General features: G+C 55.6%; 1 protein-coding gene across 1 annotated transcript in view; it reads right to left on the bottom strand.

The window, feature by feature from the left end:
* The window catches only part of TMEM8B (transmembrane protein 8B), a 33554-nt gene that overhangs the window by 799 nt on the left and 19888 nt on the right, over positions 1–12867 (bottom strand). Inside the window, exons 2-12 of the mRNA XM_081945157.1 lie at positions 7216–7405; positions 6529–6736; positions 5854–5987; positions 4919–5190; positions 3900–4246; positions 3581–3677; positions 3325–3448; positions 2351–2493; positions 1973–2151; positions 1143–1289; positions 162–278 (exon numbers count right to left, since the gene is read on the bottom strand). Of these exons, the coding sequence (XP_081801283.1) occupies positions 162–278; positions 1143–1289; positions 1973–2151; positions 2351–2493; positions 3325–3448; positions 3581–3677; positions 3900–4246; positions 4919–5190; positions 5854–5987; positions 6529–6736; positions 7216–7405 (1958 nt within the window). The remainder of the gene's footprint in view (positions 1–161; positions 279–1142; positions 1290–1972; positions 2152–2350; positions 2494–3324; positions 3449–3580; positions 3678–3899; positions 4247–4918; positions 5191–5853; positions 5988–6528; positions 6737–7215; positions 7406–12867) is intronic.

Genomic DNA, 12867 nt, shown 5'->3' with positions numbered 1-12867 from the left:
TTGAGGGGCGCTCCGATTCACTGAGGGTGTTCGGGGCCCTTGCTGAGTGTCCAAAGGGCTTTCCATCCGGAAGCCCCACCACCAGGCTGGGCAGCTGAGCCTCTGGTCCAGGCAGCCCAGCTAGGGGCCCAGGGGAAAGGAGGGAGGCCCAGGGCCCTTACCCAAGTGACGGCCATGACGCCCACGGCGAAGAGGCTGGGCCCCAGCAGGTTCCAGAGGCCATGGCGGTCCAGCTGCAGGGCCATGGAGAGGAGCATGGCTCCCAGCAGGTACAGCACCTGCCCGGGGAAGCAGAGGGAGTCCCTCCTGGGGTCAGTCTGCCGGCTCAGAAGCCCCGTCTCAGGAGAGCTGGGCAGAGTGGCCCCCGTGCCCTGCCAGTCCTGGCCCCCCAGGCCCTCCGCTCTCCCCAGATCGGCAGGCCTCCAGAGCTCTCCCTGCGGTGGAAGGGCCAGCCCAGCAGGCGAGGCCTGAGCCCCACAGGTGGCTGGCAGCAGCAGCACCCCTGCCAACCCTGCCTTGGGGCTGCCTTGCTGGCATGCCAGCTCTGCGCTCCTCCTCGTCCTGCCCTGCAGGGCCTGAGCCTGGAGGATGCTGGGGCTCTCCTGGAAGGGAGGAGGGCCCCACAGCCCCTTCCCCTTCTGACCCTGGGAAGGAGACGATGGGCTCTATTCCACGCACACTGGCACAACGGTGCAGGGAGAGGGTGCTTGCCCTGGGCGTTCATTTACTCTTGGGGGGAGGGGAGAGAAGAGGGAGGTCAAAGTTGAGATGATGACAATTTCTTGCCTTTCCTGTGGGAGCCTGGGCAGCATCCATAGTGATCCCTCTTTCCCACACAACAACCCTGTGAGGGAGGCTGGGCCGAGGGCTCATGGACCCGTTTGAGGAAGTGGCCTCTGGCCTCCCGGCTGAGTCCCTTGGGCCCTCCTCCTTTGCCAAGATGGTCCCTGTTTCCTCGGCTGAGGCTTTGTCGTGCAGGGCCCTGTGGAGCCTCTCGTGTTCTCTGCTTCCTGCCCCAGAATCTGCCAGGATCATCGGCTCTCTATGGCTCCTGCCCAGGGCCCCCAGGGCACTCCCGGCCCGGCTCCCGGGGCCCCGCCTGCTTCCAGCCTGGGGAGCCCTGTCCCCTTCCTTCTCTCTACCTGTTTGACGACGGGCTGTAGGCGGGCCATGGCGATGACGGTGACCCAGACGGACATGAGGGAGCCCAAGAAGTCGCAGAATTGCAGCACGTCGTAGTCCATGATGCAGAAGACCACGATGCCCGGCTGGTCACAGGCGTGGTAGAACTGGCAGAGACAGAAAGGGTCAGTGCACCAGCAGGGGGCCTGATTGCTTGCCCCCAGCCGGGCCAGCCCCTCCAGCAGCCCTGCCTCCTGGCCCTTGGGGCTGTATTCCAGGCGAGACCCCAGAGATTGCATGAAGCAGGGGGCTCCGCCTCAGGGAGGGGCTGAGGGAGCAGCCGAGTAACCTTGCAGGAAGGTCTGGCTGCTCTTGTGGCAGGCCGGGGGCGGGGGGGGGGGGGCGGGATATAGAGCCACCCTCCTTAGGACTCAGAGTTGGACCAGAGAGGAGGAGGAGGAGGAGGCGCCTCTTCTGACGTGCCAGGCAGCTGGACCGGCCATTCTGGCTGCTGCTGGTGGAGCTTTGCCAGTAAGAGAGTCTTTGGCCCAGAGGGCTACAGGGCTCCTTCGGGGCTCATCCAGCTAAGGGGGTCACTGAGAACTAGCAAGAGGCTGGGAGGCCCCCCTCCTTCCACCCAGGAGGCCAGGTGGCTCTGACACTAATCCCTGGTTTAAAGCCACTGGGGCAGAAAACCAAGATAGAAAAGTTTGCAATCAGAGCAGGAGGCACCAGGGTGAGTCAGAACCTCCTACCCTCCCCCACCCCGAGTGACCGCAACACCTTCCTCCCCTCCCCCTCCCCCTGACCCTCCTTCTTGAGGGGGGAGGGCATCCCCAGCAGCCCTCACCGTGGAGAAGAACATGGTGAAGATGTAGACAGCAGCCTCCAGCAGGTAGCCGGTCCGCACTGCAATGGCCACCGGTGGGACGAACATGAGGTTGCTCAGGCAGAGGAGGAGGGTGGAGAGCAGCTGGAAGCCGTAGGAGAAGGCGGCCGCATTGTCAGTGCAGCCCCAGCCGCTCCAGCCTGCGGGCAAGAACTGGCATCAGGGACGGTCCCCGAGAGGGGGTGCTCTCCCACTGCATTCCAAAGCCCGTCCCCAGGGACCCTCTGGTAGGGGTCTCCCTCCCCAAACCTAGGAGTGACCAGGCAGTGGGGGCTGGCGGTTGTCGGAAGAGCAGCACCCTGGAGAGAGGGCAAGGTGGGAACGCCCCCCCTCACTCACCCGCTTTGCACTCGCAGGCTGCGTACAGGTAGTTGTTGGTGCGCAGAAGCTTGCACTGGCCGTAGGGGCCGCAGTCGTTGATGCAGGGTGAGAGGAAGGCACGCAGGTACACCTCAGCGGTCACGTTCCCACAGGACGAGGGCCTGCAGGGAGGGAGGGAGCACCCTGATGGCATCCCACCTGCCGCTGGAGTCCAGGCACCCGGCCCAGCTGCCCGGAGGGAAAATGCCCAGCCAGCCAGTGGAAGAAGAGCCAAGCCTGAGAGGCGGGGCAGGGCACAGGCAGGTAGTGGGGGCGATCCAGAGCCTCTTCCAGGTGTATGGGGGGGGGGGTGATGTCACCCAAGAACTGCCAGACCTCCCACTGACGGGAGCAAGAAAGGGGCCACTTTGGGTAACAGGGAGAAGCAACCTTTGTTGTTTCCAGTTTCTTTGAAGGAAGAAAAAATTATTTGCGTGGAATAGAGAACTCGGAGAATTGTATAGAAAAGTGAACTTTAGCAACTAAAAAACTCATTATAGTGGTGAAATCCCCCCTCTTGAATAATCCGTCAGCTATTAACAACCGATGCTAAGAATATTATGGGATATAATACATGGTACGTGTTTAGTTTCTGGGCCTCCTCTCTAGATATTTGATGATTGAAACTGAAGAACACGATCCAAACCCAATTTGTTTAAAGTGTATGTAAAGTGATCCCCTCCCCCCCCATTGCCCCCTTCTCCTCGAGGGAAACCGATCCTTTGCTTATGCGTGAATAAAAGAGATCACTCCACCTTTCGGCTGGGATGCTATTTTTGACCCACTAAGGGTCTTCCCAAGGGAAGGTTTTCCCAGACAGGGAGGGTCCTTCACCACCAGCTACAGGAGTGGCCTGGGAAACACACACACCCCCCAAGCAGCCCCAGGCAGAGGGGCAACTCGGGCCAACTGGGCTTGCCTTCTCTGTTCTCTGCTCAGCCAGGCTGCCCTACCTTCCGTCCGTGGTGCAGAGCGAGCGCAGACTCAGGTACCAGCTCCCCGTCTGGGGGTAGGGAATCCGCAGTCGGGTGAAGGGGGAGGCAGCATTGATGGACAGCAGGAACCCAGCCAGCAGCTCTGCCAGGGGAGAAGCAGCGGCTGAGGGCAGCTTGCCTGCCTGCCTTGCTAGGGCTGCCCCTCTGGCTGTGCAGCAAAAGCCCCCTGCAAGGAGAGTCCCTGCAGATGTGGGGAACGGGCTTCTGCCTTTACCTGTCTGGCAAGTCACTGAGGAGTCCCCTCCTGAGGCCAAGGGCACCTCGTGGTTCAGACAGGCAAAGATGGTGGCATTCTCCCCCCGCAGAGAAGACTGAAGGAAGAGAGGCGAGGCTGCATTTCAATGTCTCCCCTCGTCCCCACATTCAGTTCTGGCCCCTTGCTACCACGGGGCTCCCTTTGGGGCAGAGGGGGGTGGGAAGGAATCGGTCATGGAGGCCGTCTCGCCACTCTTGCCTGCACCTGGGCACTGGGCTCCCACCCCCTGGCCGCCCAGCTGCTTCTGTGCCTACAGCCACTGACCAAAAGGACGCACCACATTCAGCTTCAGCTCCAGGTTGAGGATCCCTCCACTGTCCAGCACCGGCAGGAGGTTGATGGTAAAGATGGCTGGCCGGTCGGGGGGCACCGACACGTTGGGCCCAAAGAAGATGTAGAAGTGCACCGAGAAGGTGTCCAGCTCGTTGCGCAGAGTGGGCCGGGTGGGCCAGCAGTGGTCCCCCCCTCTGGGGGGCGTGGGGGGGGCTGGCGGCTGGGAGCTGCTGGGGAGGGAGGGGGAAAGGAGGTCTGCCAGGGCCAGCCCCCCTGGGGAGCCGAAGGAGTGAGGCATGTTCAGATGGGAGGCAGGTAGCTGGGCTTCCCCCAGGCCAGTCCGGGAACAGTCTGCAAAGACAGGAAGGGGACATTTGGATGGTGGTCCTCCCAGCAACCCCTCACCCCAGCAGCCCTCCCCCCCTCAATAAGACAGCCTCCTTTGTTCTCCTCCGGGAGACCCTCTTTGGGTTCCTGGATCCAGTCCCAGAGAAACCTTCTGCCAAGGGATCCCTTTCACATAAGGGACAGAGAAGGGAGCCAACTGAGGCCCTTGGGGTTCCCTCCCTCCCCTCATCAGGCAACCCCACCTGAAGCCGCTGTGCCTGACCTGGGAGGAGGGAGATCAAGCGCTTTGTCACTTGGCAGTGCCAGAGGGGCAGCACCCCTCCCCCACTGCCCAGGCCTCCTCTGCCCACATCTGTCTCTGCAGGACAAGGACGGGCAGCCTCCTCCCTCCACCCTCCCCGGGTTTCTCCCAGGAAAGAACAAGATGCCCCCCCTCAAACCCCTCTTGGTCTCCGTCCCTGATGCTCAACCTGCTGCCTGGAGGGGGGAGGGGCTGGATGGGCCCTGGAGGACTTCCCATCCATCTCCTGGGAACAACCAGGGACCCTCGGTCAAGGAAACGCCCCCGCCAGGTGGCCTTGCTCAGTCCCACAAAGTCTCCCAAGAGCCATTCTGCGCTGCCCATTCCCTGCCACGTCCCCAGGTGTCCCTCGAGGCCTGGAGCGCCCAGCTCACCCTTCAGCTGCACCCCCAGCTGGAAGCTGATCCGGTCAGGCAGCGGCAGAAGCTTCTCCACCAGGATGAAGTACCAGTTTTGCCAGAAGGGGCGCTCCAGCACCAGGCGGCAGGACAGCTGCTCTCGGCAGTCCACGGCTGTGGAGTTGTGCAGAGGGGGGGCCTTGCCACGCACTTTCAGCCCCAGCGGGCAGCCTGGCACACTCTGGTTGCCCCTGTGGCAGCTTCGCAACTGCACAAGCACCCTGGAGGTGTAGCTGGGGACAAAGACCCTGCGGACAAAGGAACCTCGTTGCCCCCTGTCAGGATGGGCAGCTGCTCATCTTGGCTGCCCCTCCCAGGGGAGGCCCAGGACGGGCAGGCCGATCTTTCAGGCGGTCTTCTCTGCATGTTGGGAGCATTGGGGGGGGAGGGCTCCCACTTCTTCAGCCTTCCTTCCTTCCGAAGCCCCCTTCCCCCCCCCCAGTGACATTATGACTTTCCCAGCAGGCCTCTTGCTGTCAACAAAGTGGACCCCGGACCCCAAATTGTTGTCTTTCCAGGCAACTATTTTTGATCTGGGAGCCGGGTGGGAACCTGATGCCCTGCCTGGGTCTGCGGGGGCATCACTGGGGACCCCCGTCTGAATCAGTGGAGCCTCCTTCATTCAAACTTCTTGGGGGCATCCCTCAAGCCCCTTCGGCAAAGGTACATGGGGAAGAGTCAAAGGAGGCGGCTCTATGGGGTGGGAAGGAGCAGATCCTGCAATCCCTTCTCTGCAGGAAAGGGGTGTTTCTACCTCACGGAGGCCCCCCTCCCTCTTTCCTGGTCCCCTCCTGGGATTTTATGCTACCTCGGAAACACCTGGGGACACCCCATTATTCCCTTGTGGCCCTCTCAGAATGGCCCCTCCCCACACCACCAGAGAAGCCCCATTCCTTGGCCATGACACTCACTTGTAGAGCAGGGACCGGTTGTGGGGGGAGAGGATGTGCTCCGTTTCATAGCCTGGGTGCAGCACCCCAATGCCCACCAGGCGCTGGACGATGAGCTGCGGCTGGAAGAGATACTGGCAGTCCTCTGCAAGTCCCTGTGGGGGGAAGGGGGCCCTGTCAGAAGACCCCCAACCCAGGCCAGCTGTCCCCCATCTGTATGCCCAGCCTTGCAGGAAGGCCTGAAGCTGCTCCATGGGCCTCACCCAAGAGCCAGGGGCTGGTGGCTGCCCTTGAAAGAGGAGTGATGCACTGCCCTCCTTGTGGCTTCTCCCCACCCAAGGAACCCCTCGTGTAATCCCTGTGCCCCTCCTCAAAGGCAGGGGCAAAGAACCGCCTCCCATTCCCCACCCAAAGCCTTCATTCTGGGCTATCTCCATGGAGGAGCAAATGGAGTGGGTCAGGGGGCTCACCCGTATACCAATTGCCCCTGCCCTGACCAAGGCTTCTCCTGGGGCTTCTCCCTCCCCAGGCATCTTTTATGGAGGGGGTTACAAGCATCGCATCTTCTTTGGCCTTTTTCGTTCCACGGGGGCCATGAACTGGGCCACAATCTCCATCATCCCCTCTCGTGTGGGCCCTGCCCTTGCTCTCTCCCTGGGACTGGCTCTCCCAGATCCTCCTGCTGCCTGCACTCACCTTGACGGAGATCTTGCCCTGCTCTTTGGGCAAATGGGCAGCCAGGAACCAGTCCCCTGGCAGGGGGCTGGTGATATTGAAGACCCCGGTGGTCCGGTTGGGCAGCGTCCAGGTGAGCGTGAGGGCAAAGGAGCCGGGCACAGCTGTGTCCCGGGGGAAGTGCATGCCCAGCGGGTTAATGACCGGTGGCGCTCCTGAGCGAAAATACCTGCTCAGAGAGACAAAGGCCACAGTTGGAAGCAGGAGAGTCTGGGCCCTGGGTTGGGGGAGGGGTGCCTGGTGGGAGGGGGCTGCAAGAGAAGGAGGGGGGAGCTGGAGAGTTCCCATTTCTCTGCTTTGGGACTGGAAAGCTTCCCCTGCCCCCTTCCCTGTCCTGGCACTTCACGGGGTGCAGAGGATGGCGGGGCTGCTTCTGCCACCCTTTAATCTGCCCCACCAATTAACAAAACCAAGCATCTGGTTCCCTCCCCTCAGCGCAAACTCCCGTTTCCAGAGTCTTTGGAAGCTCGGGGCCTAAAACTTTGGGCGGCCCACGAATCCTGCAAGGAAGGCCCCGGCCATTCCTGCGAGGGCATGGGGGCCGGTGAAAGGTTGAAGAGCCCCCGGACAGAAATGGCAGCGTTACAGCGAGAAGAGAGCCTGGGAGGCCCCGCAGCCAGGCTAACACCCTCGCCCGCCTGGACTCACACGGTGATGCTGCGGTCCGGGCATCGGTCCCCGAGGGTGCCGCCCTGCTCTTTGAAGGTGACCAGGTTCCAGACGGCCACCGCCGTGTCCTCCGGGATGCGGAAATGGAAGAGTTCCAGGCTGGTGAAGGAGCGGAAGGCATTCAGCTTGCGGGGTGTCCGGGTGAAGTAATCGGTCACGAACAGCCCAGCTGGGGAAAGAGAGGCAAGGCGAGGGACAGTCGGAGGCTGCTGGGCAAGGCAGGGGCACGAGGCCGGCCCAAGCGGCGAGGGGGCAGCTGGTTCCTCAAAGGGCTGGGGCGGTTCTTGTTCCACACAGACCTCTCCTCCCCGCTACGCACGTGCACACAAACACCCGCATTCCTGTCCTAGAGAGGCACCCACCCATCCCGCAGGCCTGGAAAGCCTCTGGCAGCTGAAGGACAGCCAGGCGCCCCTCCCTCCCCGAGCGCGGGCCAAAGATGCAGTTAGGCACTTTTGTCACCTGCCTTCCCCGCCTCCGTGAAGCGGGTTTGCAGCGCTCCCAAGGCGACCCAGCCGAAAGTTCTGTGCGGGAAAGACTCCGCCCCAGAAGGCTCAGCAGGCCTAAGATCGGAGAAGCTCCCCCACCACCAGCAAGCACAGCCTCCCCCCAAAGGATCGAGTGGGCCTGCCTTCTAGAAGAGGTTCCGGTGCCCTTCCGCCCCCTATTGGCAGCAGCAAAAGGATCGTGGAAATAGCCTTTCTGGGGAAGCTTAGCAGCCTCTAGTCCAGTTGCAAGGACAGTGAGGTCCCCCTGGCCTGCCGTCTTCTGAGCTGGCCAAGCACCCACTCAACTCCTCTCAGCTGCCTATTCCCTCTCCCCCCCCAGCAACCTCCCCAAACCCTCTGGCTGCCCCAGATTATCTGGGTGGAAGGCAGGGCCTGTTCCTTTCTGCAGGGAGAGCACAGATGACGTCACCAGCCCAGTAGGCAGAAGGTGGGAGGGGCTGCTCCTTGGGTGAGTGGGCATTCCTCACCCTCTGCCAAGACCCAGAAAGGGGGCCAAGGGCAGAGGAGCCCGCTGGAGGCCTGTGTGTGAGTGCATGTGTATGCCCACCCTGTGTCATGGCAAAGTGGAAGAAATCTGTGTACAGAGAATCACTGGGCAAATCCATATGCTGAGGAAGCTACCTTTGCCTTTGTGAGATTTTCTGTCCAGGAAGCCCCACCTGTTGCCCCAAGTTTCCCTCGAGCCCCTTGGGACCCCCCTTCTTGGAGTCAGATGGAGGTGCCTGTCAGCAGCCCTGCTCCACAGAGAAGAGTGTTCTGCCTCCTCCATCCAGTTTATCCCCCACAGGGCCCAGTTCCCTTTTGTGCCTGGGTAAAAGTCTCAAATAGGATTGTGATCTCTATTTAATACTCCTGAGATTTGGTCTGAAAGCTGCTTCTCTGTAACTGGGATCCATTGCTTTCTGGAGTCAGAGAGAGCCGGCAGGGCCCATCTTCTGTAGGGTTCTCTGGGGTGAGCTTATCTGTGGGGATGGTGGTGGCTTTTAAGCTGTGTTTTAATGACTGCTTTTGGTCTGGGGTAGGGAGCTGTTTATGGTTTAACATTCTATTGCAAGCCAGTCAGAGTCTGTTGGAGAAGGTGGCTGTAATAAATGTGAACAGCTAATATTGAAATGGTTATTTTATTCCCCCCCCCCTTGTCCTTTTTCAAGGCCAAACATGCTCAGCTTATGCAGGGAATCCCCCTTCAGGCCTCCTCCCAGGCCTCCAGCTGTGGCCATTCGCCTCTCAGGTGCTCCTGCCGATTGTCCCAGGAGGAGGCTTCATGAGGCCTCCTCCTTCTCGGTGGTTGGAGTCTTTCGTGAACTGAGGACTTCTCTGTTTCAGAAAAGTGAGTGGGCTACAAAGAAGGGTGGGCTGCATCTGCAGAGAAAACCCCTCCCAGGTTCCCACCAGGTGAAAGGGTTCAGGTGTCCCAGGGAAGCTGAAGGGGTCATTAATCCTGGAGTCCTTGGTGTCTGCATGCAGATATTTCATGAGCTGGCAAGGTTACATCATCAGTGCTCTGTGCCCTGATGAGGTTTCCTAACCTCATCAGGGCACAGAGCACTGATGATGTAACCTCGCCAGTTCATGAAATGCCTGCAAACAAACACAGCCAAGCACAGAGAACGGCAGGAGCCTGGAGTTCAACTGTTGGCCAGGGAGGTTCTCTTCTGTGGCTCGTCTACACTCCAGTGGCCAGTGGGAGAGAAAGGCAGCCTGTCCTCAGATCGCCTTTGGCTTGGAGCTTCATAAGCCTGGCTTAGACTCACGCCCACCACAAGGCTTGGCCACAGTAGGCAGAAGTCTCCTTGGACAGGCAAAAGCAGGCTTCATGGGAAGCCCAAAGCAGGCAGAAGAACTGGGCTGCTCTGTTTCTACAGCTGCTGCCTGGAGCAGCGTTTGATTTGTTTACGCCTGTCCAGCCCAGGGGTCAATCTGAAAAAGAGACAACACTCAGATCATCTAGACCCAACTAGCTGGCTGTCTGGCAGGCTGGAGTGACGTATTCACAAATAGCTGGAACCAGGCTCATGAAACCCCATTCTGATCATCACACAGCATCCGTGGGCTTTGCAAAGCGAAGGATTCTGATGTCAACCCTTGGCTCACACCAGGCAATGGCTGGATTCCCACAAGATGCTGAACCACAAACTCCCCAAGGCCACTTTAACCTGAAAGGAAGGGGCGAGGGACACTCACGGAGCAAGCAGGCAGGAACTCCAAGCTCAGTGTTGCCAGGTGCCCTAACAGGGAGGCAACCTGGCCCTGAATTCTGAAGGTTCATTCAGGCCTGGTCAGCGCTGTCATTAGTCTTAGCCTCAAGGACATGTGGGGCCTGGGAAGTCTGTCCATGCCTAATGGAGAGTGGGGAGAAGCACAGGCAGGAAGGCTCTGGGGTACTAGGGGGCTCCCCCTTCCACTCCCAGCCATCAGCAAGGCATGGGACAGGTACGCCACTGGCATCACTTCTCCAGGTGCTCCTCCTTCCACAGGTACTCTAGAAGAAGCCCAGAATAATGGAATAGCGGGGGAGGAGCTACGCGTCGCAGCACTACCACGGCTTTCTGGTCACTCCGGAGTAGCCGCGTAATCCGGATCGCCTGGACGGTCCATTGGACCCAAGCCATCCCGAAGAGACGGCAGGAGGTAGGGGAAAACCTGGGGGATCCAGAGACATCCGCAAAGTCTCTGGAGACTCGGAAAAAAACCCCTTTTGCCGGCGATTAAGAGCCAGCCCTTAGGCTGCCGAAGCTGCTGACAGCTCCCCAAAGCAAGAGCAGGAGAGCGAGAAAGGAGAGAAAGAAGCATGCCGTTTTTGGTGAGACTACCTATAAAGGGTTTTTTTTTTTAATTGTAAAGAGAACACCCTAATCTTGGAGATGTAAGGAAAATAGAGTATAACCAGAGAACTAGCAGCGGGTCTGAACAGGGTTAATTGAAACCGTCCGTTGTTGTTTTTTCCCCCTTCCAGACTGGACTCTTGTTACAAAATGTGGATTCGTTGTTGAAGCTTTCTCTTTGCATTTAACTTTTTGTTTTTTGGAAGTGATTTGGCTGGGACTATTCTCTTAAAGATTCCTTTCCTTTTTTCCCTTTTCTTCTTATTTCCGTAGCCCCTGGTTCTTTTTTCTTTTCTTTTTGAATATTTCTTCTTAAAGGCAGAGCTTTAAGGGGCTAGGGACTAGATACAAAGACTGCCATCTGGTGGATCTTGAAACAATGTTACCAATGCTACCAAACCTTACTGCTGGAATTATTTAGAGAAAAACTCTCTTACTCGAGGTTAAGACCTGATAAGAAGCAAGAATCACAGCTGTTTGCTCTACATCAAGAAGGGGGAGGGGGGAAACACCTTGATGTTTTTGGCAACCAGTGGTTATATTATTTTGCCTGGGATGTGATGATTCTTTTTGTTGTTGTTGTTGTTGCTGCTGCTGCTGTATTTCATTCCACTTCATCCCCCCCCCCTTTTTTTTTTGGAAGCCTTGAAGCTTTAAAGCGTTGAGTAAATTTTTTTATTTGTGCTTGCCTTTTTATTTTTTTAAAATATAGATTTTTCTTTTTTCTTCCTCTTCTTGCATCTACCCTTATTTTTATAGATTGCCTCTTTGCCCTTTCTTCCTTTATTTCTTACCTCACTTTTTATATCCTCTTTACCTTAATTCCGACCTTTCTGCCTATTTTTTCTACTTAATCACTACACGCTTTCCTCTCTATCCCTCCTTTCTTTTCTCTTTCTATCTCCCTCTTTTCTCTTACAGTTTATTGCAACTGGATTGAACCATGAAAGGAAAGAGAGAAAATACATTAGGAAGATGAGTAGAAAGAAAATGGGAAAAGAATTGACTTTCTTCTTTAAATGAAATAAAAAAGAAGATACGTCCTTACAAAACCTTTTGGACACAATGAAGGCCTTTTCTAGAGGTCTGATAATAGACTATACAAGAATGAGAAATTCAAAGAAAAGAAAAATATCTAAGGATTTAGAAAATAGAATACTGGAAAAAGAACTACAGGAATTTCCACAAAAGAAAGACATTAAAATAAAAATGGATACAATTAAACACAAAATGGACTTATTGGAAAAGGAGGAACTGGCACAAAAAATTAGAGGAGCTAAACAGAATTATTTTGAAAATGCAAATAAACCAGGTAGATGGTTGGCATATAAATTGAGAAAGGACAGAGAGGCCAAGATAATACAACAACTAAGCGAAATATTTAAATGGGTTTATCCACCAAGACCAAAATGGTTTTCTACCAAAGAGACAAATTAGAGATAATATAAGAACGATTTTGGATACTCTGGAATATTATGAGACCCACCCTGAAAAACAAATGGCTTTGATGTTTCTCGATGTGCAGAAGGCCTTTGATAATGTGAACTGGCTATTTATGATACAACAAATGGAACAAATGAACTTTGGCAAGAATGTTATTCAAGCTATACAAACAGTATATTGCAAACAAACTGCTAAGATAATGATAAATGGAGAACTGACAGATCCTATTGAAATAAAAAGAGGTACGAGACAAGGCTGCCCACTATCACCGCTACTTTTTGTCTAAACATTAGAAGTCTTAAATAGAAGGATTAGAGAAGAGGAAGAAATAAAGGGAATGACTATTAAAAAAGAAGAATATAAGTTGCAAGCATTCTTCATTCTTGAGGAACCACTTGAATCTGCACCTAAATTGATAGGAAAAATCAAGGAGTATGGAAAAGTGGCAGGCTTGAAAATAAACAAAGATAAAACAAAGATTTTGACAAAAAATATACCATCAAAACAAAAAGAAGAATTGGTGGAAATTTTGGAAATGCAAATTACAAAGAAGGTTAAATATTTGGGGATTTCTCTAACAGCTAGATGTAGTACCCTTAAAGAAGACAATTATCTTAGATTGAAACAACAAATTGCAACAGATTTGGTGAAATGGGAAAATCTTCAACTATCAATGATTGGGAGAATCTCAACAATTAAAATGAACATTCCACCTAGAATCCTATGCTTGTTTCAGACTATCCCAATTAGGTTGGGGAAAGACTATTTTGAAGATCTAAATAAAATGGTATCGAAATTTATATGGCAGGGGAAAAAAGTAAGAATAAAATGCAAAGTGCTGCAAGATGCTAAAT

This window comes from Natrix helvetica (genome assembly GCF_964273705.1).
Source record: "Natrix helvetica genome assembly, chromosome: 2".
NCBI classification, from domain to species: domain Eukaryota; kingdom Metazoa; phylum Chordata; class Lepidosauria; order Squamata; family Natricidae; genus Natrix; species Natrix helvetica.
The sequence above is the reverse complement of the archived record's forward strand: the minus strand, read 5'-3'. Positions and strand labels throughout refer to the sequence as shown.